The following is a 27,159-nucleotide window of genomic DNA, read 5'->3' on the forward strand; positions in this document are numbered from 1 at the left end:
TAGAAACTGGACAAAAACTGAGTCAAGTTTTATTGAGTTTCTTATACGACATTTGGGCTGATTCTTTCCAAGATATTGTAATATATTAATTCAGTTGATAATGCACGCATCATATGACGTGTATAAAAGTTAAAAGTGAGTATATATTAAAAGATTTTAAAACTGTGTAAAGTTTAATGAGTGAACGCGTAGAAAAAAATAGAACAAGGAAAAGGAAGAAGAAATAAGGATTTTTGGAAATAAGGGCAAAATTTTGTGACAGAAATGACAACTACAGTTAGGGTTAAAAGTAAGCAAAAAACAAATAAGGTACATATTAAGATTATAAGAGTCATAGTACAGAAAATCTTTGGTCTATAATATATATTATATTATGCTATTTTTAGTACAAAATATATTATGCACAAAAGATTTCCTGTATTATGACTCTCATAACCTTAAAATTTTACAATTAGCAAGCATGCACAAAATATGAAATATTGCTAGTCCAATCAAACTGTCCATTTCACGAACAGTTGGCTCGCTTATTAATCAATTTAATAAACATTATTGTTGTGTTTCTATTCATTAAATGGATTCAATTTTACGCAACTTTTGTACGTAGTAACTGCAAGCAAAGCGTTACATCCTGATTGGGATCCTAAGTAGTTTTCCTTCTCAGTTACTAGACAGAAATTGGTGTAACTGCTAAAAAAATGCATGAAATTTCTACCAGGGAAAAATTTTTCGCAATTAAAATAGAACAACTCATGATAACATCAAAATGACATTAAACTGAACCTTGATTGATCAAAAAATGACTTTTAGTAAACATTTTGGACCCATTTTAACATTATGATGATTTTTTATTCTGTTTAAATGTTTTTCAATTTATTGTAGAGGAGAGTGGTTTAAATCAGACCGTGTTCCAAATAGAACCTTTTTTTAATTTAAATGAATACGGTTAAGCAGATTTGCGTACTATTTATAATGTAAAGTCCTTATAAGACACCGAACATGTGATAGCAGTTTGACTTGAGTTCTCTATCATAGCATTCATAAAATAGACGCAAATATGTATTTTCAGCCATCGCGTGCGAAAATTTTTTTAAAAAAGAAAATCCTTTTAAATCATTATTTAAAAGGTGTTAAAAATTTGAAAAGTAATTGATTTAAGATAATTAAAGAATAGAATTCAAAAACATCAAGCATTTTGCGATCACTGCGGTTTATTGTAAAATTTGTTCCAAAGTTCGTAAGGACCCGTGTCCAAATCGGACAGTACAATAGATGACTTATAGGCCTGGTTGTAGTATTGATGATCGGTTGACCAGATCTGGTCCAAGGAATTAAATCAGTAAAATATCATGAGTCATCAGACTCAGATTAGTTGAGTTTTATTAATTTTAATTCTAATAATATAAACTGTCAGTAATTTTTTTTCTGAAAAAATTTTTATCTTTGATTGTAAAATTGCTCGTTTTTACTCAATATACTAAGAAAAATACATTAAAATATTTTAAAATTCTATCTAAAAATCCTAAATAAAAATAGGAGTTTTCGATTTGAACCAGGAGATCCGATTTGGAACCGAATTGATTCGGACCGAAAAAAGCGTTTTTACATTTTCCATTATAGTTCAACACAGGTGAGAGATACGTCAGAATGGTCTGAAACAAAAATGAAGGTAATTAAATGATCTTTTCAACGGCTTTTCGGTTTTACGATCAGACTTTATTTACGCCTTATAGGGAGCAAAAACTGCAAATAAGTCCGATTTAGACCATCCCCTATATGATAGTTTTTAGAAACATTTCTGTTAAAACATTTCATATGACATATTGCAGAATACTTTCAAAATTGTTGCACATGGATGTGAAAGGTTGAAACATTTCTGAAAATTTTCCGTGACAATCGGTGCTGCGTTCTCAATAAGCGTGCAATGGAAGTACGATGGATGAGAACGCCGAACAAAATTTCAAGACTTGTCCTGAAGCTTGTTCTCACACGCGATCGGCCAAAAATCTCAAATATTCCTTTTTCCGTCGAATCGCGAATCCAGTTTGCGGAGTAGAGCCGGCCATCGATGTATCCAGGACATCCCGGTGCGATCCGGCGCGGCCGGACAGCATACCTGCCTGCGGAACGACGACGGGTGTCGCGTGCGCGCGCGCTTATGAAAGCTCTTATCCGGCCAGTTTCCGATCGACCACCGATAATAACATGTATTCGCGCAATGCCGCCGCGCGCGCGAACCGGATTTCACGCCCGCAATTACTTATGAACTCGAGCTCCCGGCCCGGTCGCAACATTAAACTCGAGCGCGTATCTGTGGCGGCGCCGCTATATATAGACCTTCCGCGAATGCGTTGTACGCACCGCGGGCGAACGAACGAGTGAGCGCACAAGCGAGAACGTTGCATCTCGAGAAAGTTTTCCGTTGTAGCAAAAGGAAACCGCCACGTCGTGTCGGGGAGCTAACGCGATGTCCTTTTGATGGAGAAACGATTCGCGTAGCCGCGCCACTGATTTTCCACGACGCTATTAATAAGGTAAACGTCCCAGTGATCGGACTTGTACCTATATCCAGATCCACACAGAATTTATTATTATTAATCTTAATTTTGGAAAATTTATGCGTGTAATTTTTTGTCAAAGCAATGTGCTTATAATTTTAAACCGTAGATTATCACTGAATTTAATCTTTATACTGAATCTTATTATTATTATTAATCTCTCTCTCGCTCTGCTGTTTTTATTATAATATTATAATTTAATTGTATTTTTAAAGATTACAATTAAATTATGATATTATTGGTCTGTTTTCTGTTCCTGCACTCTAGACTGCATTAGAACTCTCTTTCTCGATTTCGACAAATATCAAACGTATATTTATCTCACTTTAAATTCCAAAAGTATACAATAGTTCAACCACAGAAAACAGAGCTTATATTTAAAAACGCATTTGAGATTAATAATAATAAAGAAAGAAATAGTAAAGATATAGTAAAGAGAAAGAAGATTTTTTTTGTAAATGTTTGATCACTGGGACGTTTACCTTATTCACTAATGTTTAGTACACCGCTCCGTTCGGACCGGTGTCAACAGCCGCTGGTTTGATAGCTATCCCACGCGCATCATCGAGTATGTAGGCGTATATGTACTTCTGGCATACGATATCTGTTTAATATGTATTTGAACTTGGTTGAATGACTCTCTTTGATAATGATCGCGATTCGCTGTCGATTCAGTCTGTGGGTTAATAGAGTGCCTAGCCTCGGCAAAGAAATCGAGAACGGTTCGCAGAAATGCACTTTCATGATATTAACAACTCTACCGACGCGATTCTCAGTTATAGTTAATAATTATCCTGCCTTTCCATGCGAGGATATTAGACGTCTTACGCTCATGTAGAAGGTATATACGGAGTGTTTGAAAATAATAACGGTGAATTTTGCTCTGTACGGATTTGCTGAACAATTCGTTGTTGCTTAACAAAAATTATATGACCAAATGTCAAACACGAGTCTTTAAATGTCGGTTAAATATAATTTTTGATATTAATATATACGTAGTGAACTAATTATAGCACCGATTTCTAGTATCCCTAATTCCTCATTTTGAGTTATTAAACATAAGGAATTCAAATTGTTTTTAAATTGTTAATAAAAATTTAAAAGTATAGAGTTACAAATTTCTAAATTGAGTATAAACAGAATGTAGACATTTGACAGTTTAACTATATAAATTAAAAAATTACGGATTACTTCAACAAAATATTAGAACTTTTCCTTTTTATAGAAGACAGGTTTTTAGTAAAATAAAAATCGTATGACCCAAATCAGTATTCGCGGATGGGCCCGAATATTTTCTTCAATTACATTGTGAAAAATTGTTTGTACAACAACAAACATTTTTCACAACTTTACATAATCTTAAGTTACATAATCTTATTCTTCCGATTTTGATCTTTAAAATAGAAAAAATTGTTCAATTACGTTAATTTTAAGCAAAGACACATTAAATTAAAATATACTAGATTCGCGAATGCCAATTAAGGAAATTTCGAAACAAATAGCGATTAGGATTAAGAAAGTAATTGAAATATGAATTACACGAAATTAAGTAAAATATAAAAAGGGATGTTATTCGATGAAACTTTTTCTGCGAAATTCTTAACTTGAAATTAGTCCTTGGAATCGATGAACGAAATCCCTTGTTCCTTTCGGACACCTTGTATAGACGAGTGATGCACGATGCTGAATGCCAAACACACGTGCCTTCTTGAACGACGCGGCGCCGTGCATTTTCATTCCATGCTGAGAAAGTTTCCGACGTCGGATATTTGTAGAGTGAAATGAAAATGCACTCTGATTCTTTGTTGCTGCTGTCAGTAAGCAGCTGTCTTTATTTTAGTTGCCAAGAATAATAGCAGAAGCATCGACGTTTAGGCAAGATTGCTTCCAGAATGATTTACTCGCTGCTTTTACAACACACAGTTTTCGCATAATTGCAAGAATAAGGAATAAAAGAAAATAATTCGTGGCTCGTATTTTCGTGTCGTTAAATGCGTGTTCCGCGAGCTGGAAAATTGAATAGTAAGGGAATTATATTGGAGAGAGAGAAGTGTGTGTCCTTCTGTAATGCAATTACGATATCGCATTCCGCGAATGCGGGTAAATCGCGATAAAACGCACAGCAGCCGATTTCTTCATTCCTCCCAGCTGCGCGACGTTACGTGTCATTGGTTTAAATATAATTCTTTATCGAAGTTGGTGAAAGGTACAGAAGGTATGGGGCCGCATACTGCATACTCGGTGCATCGGCACGCATCAATCTCCCGAGTTTGAAGTGCTTCCGTGCGTAGAAAATAATAAGACTCAATTCGTGGAGCCTTCGGCGGGCGTTTACTTCGATAAGCGAACGAAACCGAGCACGGCATTTATTAGTCCATTCTCGGTGATTCGTAATGCCAGATAATACGAGATAATATAAATACACGTGGAAACATTCTCGACTCAAACACATATTTGTAGAATTGCAGGCTTTATGTGATAGAATTGCTCCGCCCCGCAATTAGTTTTCCATTCCGCGAATTTCCTCAAGAGCCGTTCAATTCGAGAGACAATTTCAAATAGGAAATAAAGACTCTAAACGGTCAGACTAGATCTTTAGTTATGCTTAAATAATTCGATGTGAATTTACATACTGCATATCCAATCCTGCGCCGAATTTAATTTTCAGTCTTGAAACGCAATCCTACTTTCTAAAATCTTTGGAGTGGAATCTAATTCTAAAGAGTGACCATTCAGTCGGTGTTGAAAAAAGTAGCTCAGTTATTTTACTTTGTAAGAATGAGGTAAAGTCACTCTTTAAGAGTATTTACAGATTCCGCTCCAAAGATTTTAGAGAGTAACAAAATTAGAGTAATATCACAAATTAAATTGGCAAGCAATTTAATAATATTGATGTTCATAGGCATCTTGGAAAGATCTTAATAATCTGATGCTGATAAGCATCTTAAAATCTGTAAATAATTTTATTACAAGAAATATTACCTCGGCCAGGATTTCAAGATACTTATCAGTATCAGATTATTAAGATCTTTCTAAGATGCCTGAACATCACAATATTATTAAATTGCTTATCAATTTAATTTGTGATATTACTATATACTCTAGTTATTCTGTTAAGATTGCGTCTTAAGATTGAAAATTAAATTTGACGCGCAATTCGCAGAATTATATATACCATATAATACAATGCGTAAATTCACACCGAATTATTTAAGCTTTAAAGATCCAGCTTGATCGTTTAGGGCTTTTATTTCTCATTTGTTGTGTATTCACATTACGATCTTAAAAGATATTTTGTTTAATATGAGACATATTTCTTTAATTATGAGCAACTTGGGTGACATTCTCGCTGCATCGTGCATCGAACGGGAAGACGCGCGACTCTTATAACCCGCGTATCCTCGTCTGCGTAAGAGCGTTGCATCAAATATTCGCATTGCACGCGGCAAGGAATTCGCGTGCGAAGTAGCGTACGGTTCATCGGAAAATCCCCGCGTACACGCACGTGCGTGCGCGGGTGCGGGTGCGCGAGTACCTCCCCGACATGCCGCTAAATATAACAGTACGCTTGTAACATAATTAATGCCGCGTCGAGCTGAGCAAACAGAAGCACGCGCCGTTTACGAATTGCTGCGTTTACCCTTTGACTGTCAATTAGCGAATACCGCGTTTGTTTCTTGTCATACGTGTGTATATACATGCAGCTTGTGTATTCCGGAAACGTGAGATCTCCGAGACATAATAATTTTAAATGGTTTACGTGGTAGCTGCAGATTTATATGATACGCATCATTTAGGAAGATCTTAAAGATATTTATACGTTTCTTTATACGAAATAATAGTTCCTTACAATAATTCTTTAAATTATGTGTCATATTCTAATTGTATGATGTACAGTCGAAGAACTATAGAAGCAATAAAAGAGCAATCAATATGCAAATGCAATTGTGTAATAGTAATTAGAAACTATTGCTTAATTAAACAATGATCAATTTATTAGACATTTGGATCCAAATTTTGAGATTTTTTAGTATCTAATAAATAACACTCTAGTAATAAATAATCAATAATATTAGGATAAAAAATTATTTCTTTATAATGTATACAATGATAGTTTACAATATCAATTAAACTAATGCAAATAAAAATTCTTTAAGATTCTTTTTCAGAAATTGAGATTTTCTGCTTGTACAAGAATAGATTAATTGTCGTGAATTTGTATGAATATTCATTTTATATGACTAATTTAGACCTGATAAGTGACCGTTTATATTAAAAATGCTTCCGAGATCATTCGATCGGATAAATCAAGTACACACACAACAGTATATATATTCTTATGATGGATTTGCTTTATCTGTGCATTTCGTTTTCAATGTACTTTCCGAAAGTATGTCTAACACAGGGGACAAATTTAGTTTATCGTTCCACTATCTGCAAGTTCACTTAATGCAAGTCATCGCCTGTAGTCGCTGTAATCCGTGAACAAACGTGCTCTCAGTATTTCCTGAGAATACCGTTAAGCCCATGATTTTACTTGGAATCTACGTTAACGTGCTTATAGACGCTCTCCGATACGGTATTTCGATGATTCATATAATTCGCGGTCGAACCGGTCCAGTCTGGACGCGGGACGTGGGGGTTCAGAGGTACGGGACCCCCTGGCATCCGCCTAATGCCCGGCTCGTGTTATTCACTTCCCTCTCAAGCGGTTCAAATTCCTCTTTCCAGAGCAAGGAGAGCCGAGAGAGAGAACCTTTTATCGGCGTGTGACGCGCGCCGTGCGACAGCGGCTGCAGCGGTCGGTGGCTAGAGTACTCGGTGAGTCACTCTTAGTGACTGGCTCGTTGTAATTCATTGCGACGATTGAACCCCTCACCTCCCGCGCGTACGCACTGAAGCGGCTTTCACACCTAAGAAGGCGTAGCTTATAAAAGGGAGTAGCTTATAAAATTATTAAGTTATCTTTAAAAAAAGAAAAAGATAAAACACACCGAGTGAGCAAAAAGGGACATATGCATCTTTAGATAAAGCAAAAGGAAATGTGATAAGTAAAAGATATTACAGTTATATAATCTTATTATTGCCAGTTCTTTTTACAAAAGTAATAATCTAAATTCTAAACAAATCACGTCACAGAGTGTTTCTGTATTCGCGAGTTCTTATCTGATTGAAATTCAAGGTAAAATGAATTTAATGTGCATTAGAATAATTTTTCAATGGGGAATTTAATTTTTAAGTGAAAATAAATATAATTTTGAAACGAAATAAGGTAAAATTATAGGATTTTGCTTAAAGAATGAATTATAAGATCTCTTTTAAAACTTGTTTATAAAGTTAAAAAATTTCGAATATTGAATCAATACAAACAAGATTGAAAGATATATTATTAAATTATTAAAATCCGGTGTTTTATTCATTTTGATATCTAATTTAAAAGATAAGAAAGAACAGTAAAGTGTTGCTTCAGTTTCAATAAATGATTCACAAATCATAATTGCGTATTCATAATTATGTATTCATAATCCATGTAAATTATAATTTCTAGCTGAATTATAATTTCTTTATTTAGTGACAGAATCATTATCAGTTATTTTCAAAAATTTATTATGTGCAATCAATCGATTATTTAATAAAAAGTAGTAAAAATTCACGATTCAATTACTATCATAAAGTTAATAAACGTATGACTACATTCTTTTTTAACATAGTTCATGTTGTATTTTAATATTATGCACGCTGCAAGATTTAATTATTACTGAAAATTTATCAGCGACAGATTATTTTGCAGATATCGTTAAGAATTATCGGAAAATGATGTCCTGTTATACATGTATATTAATCCATGTACAATACATTGTAAAAAGAAATGTGTTTTATTCTTGTCCCTATTGTTTAAACACTTAAAGATATTTCAGTTTCTAACTTCTTCCACAGACAAAACGTGTTTGGATTTAAAACGCTATTAAATCCGCGTTTTAAATCCAAACACGTAGTATTTTGTCTATTGAAAAAGTTTAAAACTGAAACATCTTTAAGTGTTTAAAAAAATGGAGACAAGAATAAAACATTTTAATATCTTAAAATTAAACATTTCTTTTTTCAGTGTATATATGTATATTAATGTATGTTTTAATATTCGAGCTTTTAATTAGATCGATATATACTTCACTATAAAGGCATTATGCAATTATCATTTGGCTTAATTTTAGCCTCTATATTATGCGGGATAATTTAAACGTTTTTTTCGAACAATGTATTTTGTCGTGTTTAAAAACGAGATTCATTTTAGATTATACATTCATTATAGATAAATTTCTAAGCTAAGTTTTGTAGAAAAATTGTATCGTATAATATAAAGTAATAATCGTACAAAAGATACAATTACACGCACTTACAAGAACATTTATGCAAAAATAATTGTTTTGTATCTTTCTAAAACTTTTACTCTAAAAAGTGAAATCTTACTCTTATGATTGAAAACTGAACCACTCATTTTTAAGAACCTCAATTTTCACTCTTTAGAGTCAGATTCCACTCCAAAGAATGTAGAGAGTATGATGATACATCACATATACGTAATAATAAGACCTTTTTCTCTTTTTTATCTATTTATTAATTTTAATTTACTTCATACGATTCTTGAGGAATCTTAAACGAGAGAGGTCTTTCGACTATCGCGATAACGCAATTACTATGCGACAAAACAATGCGTTTTCCATAACGTTCCGTTGAATTTCCCATCGCGTACAGATAATCGTGCTGGGCGGCGCGGCGGCGGTGCAATTACCACACCTCTAATTCCCAAGCAGAGTCACACTCGTGATTGTCAATAACTCGGTTATTCGACACGATTATCCGGCGACATAGGACGACAGATAGGAATGCGCTCGACGGACGCTTATCGTGATCCGACACCCGCTCCGCCTTTCATCCGTTGTGGACGCCGGCTTAACGAGCCGCTCTGGCATCTCGGCATTTCGATCCCGTGGTCGTCCATCCGAGAGTTGGCACACTCGCTCCGTTCCCATCCTCGACCGCCTCTCGCTGCCAGTATCTACCTGTTGTTCGAGTAGCGAAGGCTGCTCGGTGTCCGTCTACCTGGCGGCCGAGACCCACTCACGATTACATCGCGCGTCTTTCTTTTTCTTTTTTTTTTATTCACGCGGTGCATTTATTTGATCGATGGAACACGCTCCAACTACTGATCGAACGAAAGCAGTGACTTTCTTCTTATCTCCCTTATCGCCTGTGCCATGTGACGTGTGCATAAGGATTCAAACATTCATCCATCGTCCGTTGCGAGTGATTTAACTACCTTTTCGACAGCGATTCAAATAGTTCGAGATATATACCAATTCTGTCCTTAATTCGTTTGTTCGATGTAATCTAGAATTGCTGGATTTATTTGTGTTACAAGAGTGATCGAAATCTTACCTAATGCTCCTTGTTTCGCAAAACGTGAGATCGATGTTACTCATAATGTCACGTGAACGTGACGGTACAATCGTTACGGAGAAACGGATTTTCTCAAAGAGCGACCGCTTTGTGTGTTCCGGTTCAGGCGTGTCGCACGACAATTAACGGAAGTTCATGCGAATGGGACGATTGACGATCGTTTCGAATGAATCGTTACGAGTGATTGACACAGAAACGATTGGAACAAGGCGGTGCGTGACATACCGGGTGGTGAAGCGATAAGGTCATCAACGCGACGTGGTTCGAGGGTGAAAGTGAAACACGGTAAGTTATTGTCGTTCGCTTCAGGATGCCTGTCTTCCATCATATGAAAAGCATTAGAGAGATGACCGTTTCTTCCATTCCGAGGTCTAAAGCTAGATTCTTTATAGTTTTACAGAATTGAATATTTGTAGTTTGCCTGTAGATAGATACCTATTATTTTCTATTCATTCATTTGAATTCATTCATTATTTCTCGTTGGATTCTTGTAATTCCATCAGGCGAACCGATACTTATCCGAGGACAGTTTCAAGGACAGAAACACCGATTTTGTAAAACCGGCCGCACTTATGTAATCGTTATTCTCACTGCACACAGAAAAATGCATCCTGCACGCAAATAATAATTACTTGTTTCAAAGTTCATATACACACAAATCTAACATAAGTTCGTTACAAGCGTTAAAATTCAAAATATATTTTGAATCTTAGTAAATTTAATACTTCACAATCAAGATTATTAAATTAAGACAAATTTGATTTGCTTAGTATATAAAGTCACTTCTATACGAGATTAATTTACAATTTTACAATATCCTTCAAAAGAAAATAAATTCTTGTTTTGAGTATATATTAATGAGTTTTTCTAAGATTTGTAATAAGTATATTTAAGATTATTATCAAGAAAATATTCTTTGTTAAAGATAACCGTTACTTAAAAGAAAGATAACTTTCGTTGTATCTTTGAAAAAAAAATACATGATGTTTTCCAATATCATATCACTTGCCAAGATATATTTACCAATTATTTATAGTTTCTATTTCACGATATTTCTCAAATTTGCTGAGTAATCTAACGTTTTCTTTGCGTGACTTTATAGGATACAGTAGAGAGAGTGCGTCTCAGACGTTTCCACTTTGTCAGAAAAGTTTATTCAGGTGCTGAATGTAAAATATTTGGAATATCTTCCGTTAGTTTTTACAACTCCAATTTGACCTCGTACGTTACCTAGAAATCACTTATCAGAGATAGACCACTCGTTACACCTGACGGGAGATCGTAATCGATCGTAGGCGACTGTGTAAATACGAGTATTTATCGAGTCTGAGACTGTACATCTTTCCAAGCTTACTGATTTAAACATAAAAATGATTTTAACAATTCTGTCTCATCGTTTCCTCAAAGAAAACAAGTAGAATGTTTGTTAGAAAATACTGCGATAAATAACTTAATGTTCTTACTAAATGACAATATTATTATATACTTATTTTTTAGTGTGATAAACATTACACGTTTATTAATAAGCTGTTAATTTAAATTTCATATAAAATTGATTTTTTATATTTATTATAAATCTGCAATGTTAATAGGCAATGCTGAATCTATGGAAATTACTGATTAATATAACATAATAAATAATTATTATGACATATAAATTCTGAAATTAAACATTCATAAACAAATTGACTCTAATTTAATGAATACCATTAGGATAGCGAATGAAGACATTTTTGTTTCTTTTTAGTTTTTTTTTAGATTAGCAAAACTAGTCAATGTTTCAAAAATATTGGAATGATGATAAAAAGTGCAAGAGACATATAAATATAATTCTATTTGTACCTACTTCTAATAATTGATGAAGATATTGCTACGTCATAGTGCATGAAGATGAAGGATTATGATTTAATTTTTTAATTGAAAGGGCAGATATTACTCGGAATTATCGATTTAATTGAATCTCCCGATATTCATCTGAAAGTATAGAGTTTGCGCGAGTTTTGATTTGTGTTATCTCAGATCAAATATTAGCAGGGCAGCACTATTTGCTCTGTCTCATTTGCTACACCTTATTATCTCATTGTACCGCGATGTTGCAAGATTTGCACCATCAAGTGAGGATCGTACCGTTACGATTTCCAATTGAAGGCCGAAACAATGAGTATATTCGAATATAGGAATATTATTTTCCCAAAGATTTTGATCTGAGATACAATGTTTCATCGAAAAATGTCTATTTCGATTACTGGTTCGATATATTTCTTTTAAACATAAATCTATTTATTTTATTTATTTATCGATGTTATATTTAATTCTTTTTATTACTGTATTATATTTTAAATCAGCTCTTCCTGAATTTATTGGTGATTTCGTATGATAAATTCTATGTCTTGTGACACAAATTGTAACTTGACGAGACGATTCATCATTATCTACGTGACATGTACTTTGACCGGTATTATTTTCGATAGCTCTTTCGTTCGTTATCTTCGTATGTCTTTTTATCTTCGGCAGGACCGCTTCCGAGTGCGCCTCGGAATGTGTATCTCCGGGAGAGTTAGTACATTTCCGGGTATATCTCTGAGAACAGATAACAGCTACAAAAGGAAGGCACTCTGGAATTCCGAGGTGCAGCGGCCGCGACACACACGGTCCTTGCACTTGTCGCGGCTACGTGAGGCGCATAAAACGTTGCGACTCTTCTCCCGATTTCCTTTCTGGCTGCACGTTGCTCTTGCAGCGCGATTTTCCGACAGAACCGCACGTTACCGCGCGTGATCGGTTTCCAGAACAACACTCTTGCCGAGAGTTCGCGGGGCACGATGCAATTACAGGTTTGCCTTCTTTCTCATGCTTTCCCGAACTTTGGATATCAGCCAGTTAACGGTAGCCATCGTCCTTCGCCTCCAGCGATGTGTTTCTCAATCTTTTTAAATACTTGGAAAGAAGCATATTCAATAATATTAATAATAGCAATAATTAAAATATTATTACTGAAAATGTCTTAAGTATAATTATCTAAGATTGAGATAGATATTGGCAGATACGTATTTAAAAAGTTGCAAAAAAAGATTGCTGCGAGAAAATAAAAGCCATGACAATAAGATGTTTTATTTTGACAGAATTTTCCTATTTAATTATTTATTTTTGTATTGTACGGTTATGATTTGACTGAATCTCTTTTATGCCACGGTTGGCATAAAATAGTTAAATCTTCTTTCGACATAGTTAAATATTCCCTCAAGGAAACAGGAAATCGTTAGAGTTAATTGACCGACGATGCCGTCAGTGCAATTGACCCTAATTTGCTGCGAAACGTTAGTTGAGTATTGCTACGTAAAGGAATTACTTATCGACTTGCCGCGAGTGTCCTCTCACAGAAATGCCCCCCGTTTCTCATCCGCAATGCAGATTTATATGGCGAGTCCGTTGTAGCCTTTCGTCAAACATAAATACAAGTGCATATCCACGCCTATGCGGAATCATGATTCATAGGAACGTGTTGGCATCCAGGCGTGCCTGTGGTGCCGAAAGCACTAAAATTTTCTCAGGGACCGCTACTTTTCATCACAAAATACTATTTCTTTCCTCGCGCTTTTAAAGCTTGTCTTTGTCTCTCTTTTGTTTTCTTTTCTTCTTTTTCTTCGTTTACGTATTCTTCTCATCTTTTTTTTTCTGTAATTGTTCACAAAAAGCACTGAATTTACAATCTCGAAAAGCATCGCATCGAAAATTGACGTTTTTATTGTAAATATATATATAATTTTGACATTAAATTGAAAAACAGTAAAATTGAGGTTAATGAGAGTCAGCGCGGAAATAAGGACACAAATATTAATATACAGCAGTTCATAATAATGGGAGTGATTCATCCTAGACAGATCGTCGAATCAATATTGTGTGTGAATTATTTGTAACTTTGCTGAAGAAGACTCCAAAGAGAGTTGAAACGTTCAAGAATTCGTAATAAATTGACATCACTTATTACTATGAAGTACTGTATATGAATTAATATTTCTGCGCTGACTTTCATTAGCCTCAATTTTACTGTTTTTTTATTTTAAAGATTGAGAGTCCGATTCAAATTACTTTAGACTTCATTATTAAATTGATAAGATAAATCACATTGATAGCTTCAGAAACAATATATATCATTTTTAAATAAAATCAGTCTATGAATTTGATATACAAGCGAAAAGAAATCATTAAAGAGAAGATGACATTCTCTACTAGCAAGAATCATAGTTTTTATATCAAAATAGTATTCAGATTATAATTATATAATAATATGCATATAATATATATATATATACATATTGATATATTAATTATATTATATCAGTTACGTATAATAATCAGGGGTGGGAACCGTTACTTTTATTTTTAGTTTTTATAATAACGATTGAATGACATTGCAATTTTTATGACAGTAACGATAACTAATTAAAAACTAAAATTGGAAAAGTCACTTTTGAAAGTAACTTGTCACCGTTGACTTGTTACTTTTACTTGTTACTTTAATGAATTATTTTTTTAAATAGACAACACATAATGGTGACAAGTTACTTTTCAAAAATGACTTTTTCCCAACCTTAGTTTTTAGTTAAATATCGTCACAGATATAAAAAATTGCAACGTCAGTACTTAAATCGTTATTTAAAGGTAAAAGTAACGATGTTATATTGACTTCCCAACCTCGTGTATAATTATATCTACATATATTTTATGATCAGATCAACGCAACAATTTATTTATTATGTTATACAATACATAAAGAAAATAATTATTGCATTTAAAAAAATCATTTAAAAATCGTCAAAAAAATGTCATTAAATCCGAAAGAAGTAATATGATAAATTATGTTCAAATTATATTTTTAATGTTTGTTTTCTAAATGTCATTCAAATTTATTTTCCTTGAAATTTTTAACATGATCAGCATTTGTTACATAAGACTTGATACTACCGTGTCTGTTGATTTTTGTCGTACGTCCTAAAAAGATTCGAATACGACTGTGCGCTGCGATACATTTTAGGAATAAGAACTGGCACGTTCGAATCTCTTGGTTCGAACTGAGAGCGCACAGACATACTAACTCAAAGATCAAAGCGTTCGCTCGTAAATCCTTAAACCTCTTCACACTTCCGGAAGGACATAAATAAAATGCTGTTATTTTCTCCGTGAAAAATTCATTTTATGTCATTCGTATTTATGTTATGTTAAATGTATCGCGCGCGTGTTCGTGGGCCGAGAGAGAACTGAGCAGTTCTTCTGTTTTTAAAACAATATGGAGGATATTTCGTAAGAGTCTCAAATTTCAGTAGCACGTTCTGTGTCAATAAATTTTTCTGTAAAAATTTGATTACATACCAGACGTCTCTCTTGTGACATCGGAAATTTTTTAATCAATTAGTAAGATATAAGTAAATATAAGTAGGGTTTGAGTAAATATAATTTAATATGAGTAAATATAGTATAAAGAATGTTTTCTTTTTTTATATAATATAAGATTATACTAGTAGCGTTTTCGACTGCAGTGGGTTTGGACCGACCTTGGTTGGATTAATGATGTCACATGTAGCTCTACTATTGATTGACGTTACATACTCTACCAATAATAGAGTATACAACGTCATTAACTCAATCCAGATCGGTTCAAACTCACTGCAGTTGAAAACGCTGTAAAACGCTGTAAAAATATAACTGAGTTTGAGTGGTAGAGTGTCTAGACGAGGTGGCTGGATCACACGGACGAAAGTCTGCAGTGGCCTGTACTATTATTAGAGAAGTTTCAGCCAAGTGCATCAGGGAGGCAAGTCGAGAGACAGCCATCGCAATATTATCTCGATAATATTACGACGGTAAATCCGCAGGGAAAGATACGGTAAATTAAGGGCTTAAGGTCGGTCTGACTGGATCGACTATAATCGTAGTGGCAACTCACCGTGGGTGACCATAGAGAAATCTCAAGCGGTGGTACCGCGGGTGCAGTGCGCATAAATGCATGGTCACGCTCACCGGTACCAGTATGGACGTTGATTTCGCGTCTACCGCCACGGAAATTGGAAACCACCGTCCCGCTCGTTTGTTTTGCCATGTACAATTGACGACTTCTACAAGTTGCACACACGTGTGCACGAGAGAGTGAAATCGCGAGATGTAACCGCGACTGCGATAGTTGATCAAGCGATTTGTATAGTATACAGTATTTCGGATTTGTTTTTTTTTTGTTTTTTTAAATACGCCATACTCTTTTATAGATATTCACGATTCGAAGAAGAAGGGAAGCAGTCAGTTTTTAACCACTGCAGATTAAAGATTAAAGTACAGATTTAAAAATCTACCATTTAATACTCTCGTAACACTGGAAACACCGATGATGTTATTTTGGCTCCGTTAATCATTTCAATTTTTTTTTCTTTTTCATATTAAATATACAAGTACAGAATATTGAAAATATGTGACTATAGGATATATACAATACAAATAATTCTAAAATCATACAAATAATACCAAAATAAATTTTCATTAACGGAAAACAAGGATAGAAAATTACCAAATTGGCATCTAGCTTCGACAGTTCTAGCAAATACTGTCGGTTTTAATGTTAAATAATAATTAGAGTCCAACCGAAACATTTGCCGAAACTGAATCGAAACACTCGGCTACATCAATTTCAACCGAAACCGAAATTAAGAAATAGGAATCCTATAAAGGTATGTATAGACATGTCCATATATCGTATACTTTTTCTTCATAATTTATTGAAACAATAATTAAATTCGGCCGAAATTGAGAACCGAAATTTCGGTTGTGTGTCAATTTTGGCCAAAGAATATAAACACTTCTTCATAAACATCATAATTTAATTATTAAAACAATAATTACACATATTAAAATTAATATTGATGAAGAAGAGCTATATGGTTTCAGTTGAAACTGACAAATAATGAGTGTTCGTTTTCAGTTTCGGTAAAAATTTCGGTCGGACTCTAAGTTAATAATCCATAACTTTGAGATTTAAGCGAAGTCTGATCTGATAGAAATGAGTCTCTCTTATTTCTTCTTCTTTCTTTCTTTATATTTATCACAGAATTTGACTGTTAAAAAAATATAACTATAAACTTGGAATATTCTGTATATATCAATATGAGCATACGTGAACATATACGTATGTATGCATATTTGTATAATTATTATACATGAGTTTTTCGCCCGTGTGCGTGTAATCGGTGCAAGCTGTCCGCCAATCTTTTAGCGTCGATCAACAGGTAGCGAGTTAATTGGAGGAGATCGCATTAACGATAAACGCAGCTAAAGGCAGCAGCAGATATTTCTTATCGATTTTTAATGATTTATGAAATATCGCAGATATATGTCAATAGAAGCGTCCTGTTGCTTCGTATAAATTTATTGATTTGATCTACGAGTATATATGAGTACTAATTAATTTCTTACTGTTTTGTGTGCGCTTATAGAAGGTGTCTTGTAAAACATACATATAATATATATATTCTAATGCACAGTAACGTGACTTCCGATAATTTCACGACCATTTATTGTTTCGAAGAATTTTATATTAAATAATAATTATTTAACACTGAAAACAGAAAACGTTTCTAAAGAAAAACAAAAGATTTCTCAAATATTAATAAATGTTGATATACATATATATGTATAATATATTTTTCTTCCGAACGAAGATTTAGTATACAAACTTGAAAATTATTTAACATATATTTTTTATAAATATTTATTGATCTACTTACTATTGATAAACTTTTGTATCAATAAAAGCAATATTGTTTAAAAATAATTGCTTAAGAATAATTTCGTGACCTTCTCAAAAATTCTGCTAGGCTTCAAAAATTGCACGCATAGTCGAAAAAAAAAAACAAGTAGATATGTTTAAAAATATTTGCCATTATGTGCAATCAAATGATATGTACATACATGTTGAGACGCGCAAAATTATTTCTCCGATGTATTATGTGGCGCAGAGTGAGAAAAATTAATTTTCATTACGTTGCTATGACAATGAAGATTCGCGTGAAATCATTTATTAATTATCGCATTCGGTGAATTAAGTTAAATGCCAGGAAGGCACGATAATTTCCAGGCGGCATTCTCCGAATCTCTAATATTCCCCCCTCGGAAATGATTGATCATTACACGAAAGAAAGTGTTGACAGTTAACATTTTCATGCGAACGAAGCCATTGTCTTTCTTGTGTGAATTGAAGGTTATTATTAATGTTAATAAGAATAGATTTTATCTTTGTATTTCTTTCACTGCACTGACGTACTCTTTATCAGAAGCATCTGCGTCGCCAATCGTTATAATATTACTGATTTACGACGAATTCACGAGTGAATCACGAAAAAATTCACGACAAATCATGTAATGAAATATTAGGAAACGTATCAAGTCTTTCACGAAATATTAACGAAAATTAGGTTTGATATAAATTGTCGGAAAATATGCTAAACAATTAAAAAATCTGGCAATATAAATCATCTTATCGTAGAAATTCATTTACAACAGAAATATTATTAATTATCGCTGAAGCTATGCTTTAAATTTTATTGACATTCTACAACAACTCTGATGGACAACCTTTTAATTTTTTGTTTTCAGGCACCAGCACAGATTTGGTCCCGCAACTGCTGGGCATGTTTGACGAGCTGGCGCGTCGCAGTGATGGCTACGATGGCGATCGCGTGGTCCTACCACCGTCCTGCGGTATATCCGCTGTCCTGCAAAAGCGTCTGAGCATGGTACCGATTGCCCATCGAAATTCCGTGTTTGGTCAGCTCTGCACAAACGGCGATTTAGCCAAGCACCAGGATATGCTGAAGAACAAGGAACAAGAAGGCGAATACAACGAGGTCGTTGCGGATGCCAGCAATAATACCATGTTGGAGACGATCATCCCGGTAGCAGCGCTAGAGCACGAAGAAAACGGGGAAACGATCAGGGAAACCACTGGGAAGCCGATGTATGAAAGACGGGAGACCAACGGCCTCACTAATACCCCGCTCAGATACAATAAGCGACGCAGAAACGGCGGTAGACCGCTCTCCGGAAGTTCGATCGCGTCCAGCACATCTTCCAGCAGCTGTAGCAATCAGGGCAACACTTCCGCTGCCAATCCTTATTTAGCGTCCGTCGAATCCCTTGCCGATACTTGTGCCAGCTCCCAGGGTTCCGCGGACAGCGGAGTCGTGACGGTTTCGGAAGCTAGCTGTCGGATATTGAACGACGACAATGGACAAAGGAGAAACAGCGCTGAGGAGGATCCTTTATGCCACGGGCCGCGCTACTGCGATCCGCATCGGAATCCCGTCGAGAGGGTGCTCCTTGAGATCGTGGACACAGAAGCGATATACGTTGAACATCTTCGTCAAGTTATTCAGGGTTATCTCATATTCTGGAGAGACAATCCACCGTCGTTCTCACGTCGATTACATCTCGACGATCTGTTTAGTAATATTGAGGATATCTTCGAGTTTAATAGAGAATTTTTATGGGAGATAGAGAAATGCGGCTTAGATCCTGTTTGCATCGCAAATACGTTCATTAAACGTAATTCGGGATTTAAAGTATATACCGAGTACTGTACCAATTATCCGAGGACAGTCTCGGTGTTGACCGATTTAATGGGTCAGGAAGAAACCGCGACCTCCTTCCGCGAACGGCAAGCGGCTCTAAGACATCCGCTACCGCTCGGATCTTTCCTTTTGAAGCCCGTCCAAAGGATCCTTAAGTATCATCTGCTTCTGGAGAATTTATCAAAGGAGTATGGCGCCGATTGTGATTCGAGAGAGAATGAGGCTGAAGGTAGAAGTGCCATTGAGGCTGCTCTTGCCGCAATGACTGGCATTGCAAAGCACATCAATGCTATGAAGAGGAGGCACGAGCACGCTGTACGTGTTCAAGAAATTCAGTCGCTTCTGTACGGTTGGCTGGGACCAGACCTAACTACAAGTGGCGAATTGGTTGCGGAAGGTCGATTCAGGATGCGAGGGGCCAAAGCCCCGAGGCATGCCTTCCTCTTTGATCGAATGCTTTTGCTGACGAAGAAGAAGGAAGACGGCCTTCTTGTTTACAAAGCTCATATTATGGTACGATTTCCATCACAATCACTTTTGCTTCTTCTTTACATTAAAAAATTTACTTTTAGTTATACAATATTTATATCATGTTCATTTAACTTTTATGGTAGATATTTGAAGGTTTCGTTAAACATACTTTAATTTCTTGAATCATTTTTTTCATTTTTTTTTACATACATAATTTTCTATTAATCCTATAAAAAATAAATACAACTGTAAGTATGAAGTATTTTCTTCATTTGTTTCTAGTGTTCAAATCTAATGCTAATCGAAAGTATCCCAGGAGAGCCACTTAGCTTCCACGTAATACCTTTTGATAATCCTCGATTGCAGTATACATTACAAGTAAGTATCATTGAGATATCTTGTTGATTGAAAAGTAGACCTTAAATACTATATATACGCAAAGATTGTATGTTATTTAATAATCATTCATCTGTTTTTTAGGCGCGCAATTTAGAACAAAAGAGAGAATGGACCTTACAAATAAAGAGAGTGATATTAGAAAATTATAATGCGGTTATACCGTCGCATGCGAGACAATTAGTGTTACAATTAGGTCAAACGCAACAAGAAGGTACAAATAGCGATTTAATTTTGCAATCTATTTTTAATCATCACGCGAAATCGATCAAAGAGTAATACACTTGATACTTCAAGCAGATGACGCGTTGACGGATAAAGGATCAGCAAAGAAACACTCTGCCCCTCCGGAATATTTGGAAAAACGTAAGCAGGAAAGAGAGAGACGTAAATCCGAAACTAGTCTGAAGCAAAAGTTCATGAAGGGCGTTAGAAAATCTGATACTACAATGGAGGTAAGATCTAGTGAGAATTTTTTGCTTTTTTTACTTCACTTTTGCTTAGCTTTCTCTTCTTTATTTGTAATATGAAATTTTACAAATTTTTCTTATGTCATTAGGATTCACCTACATCGTCTTGTAAAAATGACAATGAAGACGTTAATGACTCTAGGGAGTCAACTTTTAGTAGGTCTTCGGATGTACGTGCTTCGAAAGTTAAGGTAATAATTAACTTCAATATTTTTTTAAACATATAATAATACCCTGATAGCAAAGCCTGAGAAAACAGATTTCGAGCAGGGCCTGCCATCAATTTCTGATTACAGAAAGGCAACAAATTGTACCCAGAGTCTATATTATCTGATATTGTCAGCAAATTGCTGTCAGAAATATGATAAAGTTTGCTAGACATGCTTTACCAGCAGATTGGTAGCAGAAATCGAACAAAGTCCTGCATAACCTGATGGCAGATTGAGAGCAGAACCCGATTGGAGCAAACTCTGCTCGATTTCTGCCACCAATCTGCTGGTATAACCTGTCAACGGGCTTTGTCGACAAATCCATAACCAAATGCGGACACAGATGGCTATGGTTTTGTAGTCAAAATCTGATCGAATTTGCTGCCAATTTGACCCCAAAAATTGTTAACATTTTGCTATCAGGCTATAGATAGAAATAAAGAGTTTTTTAAATTATAAAAATTATTATTTCCAGTCATTAATCACCACAGAAATTATTAACCGTAGAAATTATTAAATTTATTTTGGAAAATGTTGAAATTTTTTTTTAAATATAACAATTTGGCATACAAGAAACAACGAAATGTATAATTTCGACAAATCTGTATTTAGGATCGATTCACCGGTTGGAGACGAAAATCCGAGCCAGGCTTCCAGTCGTATGTGTGTCTTAATCATTTGGACGAGGAGCAAAAGGAAACTACTGCTAGCGATGCTCAATCTACTACGATCGAGGTTGCTGAAGAAACAACCGAGATTTGTATCAAGGAAGAGAATCAGACAACATTGAATTCTTCGTCACCGGCCGAAGCCAAAGACAATAACGAACAACATGCTAAACCGGCGCAAACGGTGGAAGAAATTGTCAGTCACATTCTCATGCAGAATCAAGAGTTCCAGAAACTGCTGGAGAAACAGCAGATCAACAGCATTATTAACGTGCGACAGCAACGCTTCAATAGGCGTATCTCAGCGGACACGTCGGATGAGAGTGATTCGGAGAACGCTAATTATGTCACCAGTTCGACCAGCCACAACAATAACAACAATAATAGATTGGGACGCGCTCGAGCGTTGCATCGAGAGCGATTGATCAGGACGAACAATGCGTGGAATTTATTATCTTCAGCACCGGCGCGGGAAAACCAACAGCCACTGCAACTCCTTTATGATAACTTAAAGACTACTCAGAAGTCGACGGAAACAATCGCGCATAACGGCAAGACAAACCAATTGTACGAGAGGCAGGCGTTCAAGCGACAAAGCATCGTCACCGAGAGCAAGGTGATCAAGACAGCGCTACGTATCCGCGAGAATTCGACGTCAACGGATAACGAAGAAACCGTTATATCCCCGGCAAAGTGCATGTTAAATCATCGGACAGTGGAACGAAAGGAGATTAATTCTATTGTAATGACAGAACGGATCGAAAAAGATGGATCAGAACGATGTAATGACGAAAGAGGCGATGCAAATGATGCAAGAGATGCCGAGTCCAAAGGCTTTGGCAATTATGACAATCTGCAGCATGTCTGGGAAGGTCTGCAGACAGTAAAGGGTGATGCCGATGGCAATGATAGTCCAACTCAGCCAGCCGTTTGGCTCACCAAGTTGTGCGAGGGTCTGCCTACCTCTCCACCTAAAAGCGGTTCGCTGCCACGTAGCTTCCAGATCAGTCCAAACTCCCAACCGACGAGCGTAACGAAGTCACGCTTCCTGCAGCGAGATGGTAAGCCAATGAGCGAGCGGCCGTTCACGATTGCATCCGACAAGCCGGCAGAGATCAATCTAGAGGACATGGAGAGGTATGCATCTTCGTGCCAACCGGAGGGTAGGATTGCCAAGTTTCCTATGCCCACCGTCTCGACAAGCTCCAGTACGTCAACCTTCTTCTGTTCGCTAGAGGACACACGATTGACCGACGATACCTACTCCGATGTGCGGTCCATATCTGCCAGTGACAGTGCGAATATTCATCCTGATCACAAGATCTATCGGGCGAATGGTAATAGTAGTGGCAGTACGATTTTTCGAAGTGTTTTCAAAGCGGGCAGTCGTTTGCAGGGCCGTTTGAGAAATACCATGAGCACGGAGACACTCGAATGTAATGATGAGGTTGAACGGACACGCTACTTCCGCTCGTTGAGTTCCGGAGGGAAGAATCTGAAAAGGCGAACCAAGCAGACGAAGCAACACGCAAAAGAACCATCCTCGGATGTGGAAGAGTTGATGGGTTGCTCGAATGATCATCGAATTCCTCAACTTTACTACAAGCAAGGCAGTTCCAGTCTGGGTGCTAGAATTGCTCAATCGGACTATGCCGATCCAACAATTCTCTTCGCCGAGAGCAAACGTGCGCAGTCATCTTCCGTTGACATTAATCACTCTAAGAATACCGCTGAGTCTGAGAGGAGAGATTTCGAAGAAGACACAGGTAGTAATAAAGACACAGAACATCATGAAAGCGAGACAGATAGCTTTTACGAGAGGAGCTTCGAGACCATCGAGAATTACGCTGATGTAGACGAGGCGTTCCGGGATAGTGCAATATTCAGTGATGTTGACGAGGCATTCGTGATGCGGCAGTCGACGACGGCGAAAATGACAACGATGGAAACAGCAGCGGCGACCGCAAAGACCAAGATTGCACCGCCAATACCTGCCAAAAAGAAGCAAGAGATGTCATCGATGAAGTATAAGCCGAACGTTGCGCAGAAGCCGGATTACTTGAAAATAAAGTCATTGTTGACAAGGGGACATGCTGCTGGTAATTCGGAGACCAGGGTTACCACGAGATTAGTAAATGTGACACATCAACCTCTCGATAGTTCATCGAATGATTATAAAAGGAATATCGAGATGGATAGAGATGACGTTTCCGCAGGACAGAGTCAGGCTGGTTGGGTACGGAAGATAGTAGGTCAATTGCAAGGTCATGTCGAAACGTGATCTGTGCTTGTAGATGGCCTACGGGATTAAGATTACGCGTCAAAAAGTCAATAAAAATCTCGAGTCATAATCGGTAGAAGTCATATGGATAAAAGTGAAGCAAATATTGTTGTCAAAAGTAGAAAAGTATGTGTTTTAAACAAATTTTTTAGTCATCGACGTTATACGAAATCATGCAAATAATGACCCTGGCTTACTTGAGTTATTTTGTAATAGTGTTAGTAAACAGATTTCTATTTTTATATATATCGTAAAGAAATTTTGTAGCGATTAGAAAATAAAAATAGAAATAGTTTGATAAAAAACACATATCATGCAATTAAAAAAGTTATTTTAGCTAAAACAAATTAAGGGAGAATAATTTATTTGATATATATGTAATCAAGAATGATTATTTTTTTATGAAATATAAATAAAAGTAGTATTCTTTAATATTTCTACTTTGATATTCTGACATTTTTTGTAACGATAAATGAAAGTAAAAATGTTTGCTTTGCTTTATTCATGTAATTATTATGCCATGATATTGAAGAGCTAATTGGAGTCCTATTTAATTAATGTTTTTCACATGTGCCTGAAGAATAACTGACATAACGTGATACCATTATTTTATAATAAATTCATATTTTAATATGTAGTAGATGCGCGCGTAAATAAGAAAGGCGCATTTACGTTCACGTTCATGTTATCGGCATAGAAACGTAAAAAATTAATATTCACCTATAGACTGTTGTATGTTAAGTATTGTTTGATATTACTTATGTTATCTAGAATAAAAGGAACAGTTTTTAATTAAATGAAGCATTTATAAAGCCATTTAACGTTGCATTTGATTGAAAAAGTCATCAGTTAAACAATAATTTGAGAGAATTTGAAAATGCAAGTTTTCGTCTAAACGATTTTAAACTTTTATTCTCAATTATTTTTTCTGCTATCATTTTCAGATGTAACTGTGACTTACTATTGTGAATGATCTATAATTAAATTACTGGCGACAAAAGAACGTATTTGTTACTGTGTTATCAGTAATATATATAATTATTTGTGTAAATGTAAGGTTTATATACCTTAAATATGTATAATACTAATTATCTTACCTTATAATAATCTTACCTTATAATAAGGTTACGTATACATAAAAATCCGCTTCTGAATTCTTCATTCGAGCAAAGTCAATGTGCTCAGGATATAATAATTTTTAGGTAAGTATATTTATTTTCATATTTTTCCTTGGATAGATTTTATTATGAGATGGTCTATTTACAGAAGTTTGGCTAGTTGCTTTTATAGATACAAGTAAATTAAATATATTTATAATTATATAAATTATTCTCACAATGATGTATTTATATAAAAAATGACTAAAACAAAGGTTCGACGAACGCAAGAGTAACATATATAATACGTTATACACATTATATACACAGCTTTCATAATTACAAGACTTAGTCGCTAGTACAGTTTCAATTAATATTTATAAGAAATTCCTATGCTCCTATACTCTTCTCCTGCTAATACTTCTCATTGATCGCATATTTTAATTATAAAGAATAAATTAATTTTCACTTCTTTCACAACGAGTCTCTGATAATGTAACAAGAATCATCTTTCATCATTCAGCTTCTGCTATCTGTATTTTGACAAATTTTGAGGTAAAGCATTATACTAGAGCAATACTCTAAATAAACAATTATGTGAGCGATAAATATCGTAACGAAGTAACATTTAGTGAGAATTTTATACAGCAGAAGCTTCCTTATTCCTAAAATCTCTGTACGTTGTAACACGTTATATCTCTTTTTCGATCGCTCTTCTAATTTCCAGTTGTAAGAATAATTTTATTCATTCAATTGCATTAAATCTATTTGTCGCTATGGTTTTGGTTACTAATTACTGATATCGGCAATTTGTATCTTCAACATCATCGGCTAATTAACAAAATTATCGGAATCCATCCTATTATAGATTAATTAATATCTCTTCGAATTTACAATATATGTGAAGGAATTTTATTAAATATATTCGTTTATGTATATGTGTATATACGTATATGTATATATGTATATATATATATATTTCTCTTTTTATTTATTTTGTGTAATTCACGAATTTGCCTCTCAAAATATTTTGTATATCTCTATTGTATGCGAAATATAACGTACGTGTTATTTAATTGTCATCTTCTTGATCGAAAATAATGGTAAGACGTGCATGAGTTCGATTTTCCATCCCTTGGATCCTCTCATCCTTGTTAAAATATGAACGGCTTTTTTCTTTAAACCAACGTAACATTGGAAGTACCAGAAATATTCATTTTATTACTAAGATTCTTGTATCCTAAAATAAATATTGACTTTTTAAAGAAAAGCTTTTTTCGATACCTTTTTTAACATAATTAAGTATAAAACGCGCATACAATAATTATAAAATAAAGGATTCGTAACTTAATCTTAATATATTTCAGAAAATTCTGAGAAAAATAGAGGAATTTTAGAAATCTTGTCGAACAGATGCTTCTATTTATAGGTAATTGTTTTTTTAATTTTCTAAGGCCCGATTGCACCAACGTTACTTTGATTTTAAACAAGGCTTAAAACTCTCTCTATCTCTGTCTCTCTTTCGCTTTAAAATGAGGCAGAGGGAGTTTTAAGTCAAAGTAACGTTGGTGCAACCGGGACTAAATCTTATTTGCATTTAATAACTGAAGAACGCCAAAGATAATATGAATATATTGAAGTGATGTCTTTAAAAGCAATTAATTCAATCTGAATAGATTCGAGGGACAGCTGAAAGGAATTAGTTGTCACTGCCTCACTACACATTTGCTATGTTAATTTGGAAGTTTCAGATATGCAAGAATCGAGAATTCAAAACTTAAATATCCATATATAGAGGCAAACTATTAATATGGTCGGTGTACAGGTACATTTTATCGCTGTATTAATTGTCCTATCACTTATATGTGTGTACATGTTTTGCACAGAAAAAAATTTTTCGAAGATCGCTAGAAAGAGCACGGGTATACGACACTGCAGATAAG

General features: G+C 35.1%; 1 protein-coding gene across 3 annotated transcripts; it reads left to right on the plus strand.

The window, feature by feature from the left end:
- The first annotated feature begins 9,976 nt into the window (after nt 1-9,976).
- Nucleotides 9,977-24,306, plus strand: GEFmeso (Guanine nucleotide exchange factor in mesoderm). Of its 3 annotated transcripts, none has more exons than XM_018449202.1 (7): nt 9,977-10,298; nt 18,651-20,137; nt 20,378-20,473; nt 20,576-20,705; nt 20,789-20,946; nt 21,051-21,152; nt 21,783-24,306. In XM_018449202.1, exons 2-7 carry the CDS (start codon nt 18,686-18,688, stop codon nt 24,117-24,119), a joined length of 4,275 nt encoding a protein of 1,424 aa, XP_018304704.1. In that variant the 5' UTR covers nt 9,977-10,298; nt 18,651-18,685; the 3' UTR covers nt 24,120-24,306. The 3 variants fall into 3 exon arrangements, with proteins under 3 accessions (XP_018304704.1, XP_018304703.1, XP_018304705.1); XM_018449201.1 differs by lacking the exon at nt 9,977-10,298 and adding an exon at nt 18,068-18,255; XM_018449203.1 differs by lacking the exon at nt 9,977-10,298 and adding an exon at nt 18,068-18,255 and having other exon boundaries at nt 20,792-20,946.
- Nucleotides 24,307-27,159: the final 2,853 nt, after the last annotated feature.

This window comes from Mycetomoellerius zeteki, unplaced genomic scaffold, assembly GCF_001594055.1.
Source record: "Mycetomoellerius zeteki isolate Tzet28-1 unplaced genomic scaffold, Tzet1.0 scaffold233, whole genome shotgun sequence".
Lineage (NCBI taxonomy): Eukaryota > Metazoa > Arthropoda > Insecta > Hymenoptera > Formicidae > Mycetomoellerius > Mycetomoellerius zeteki.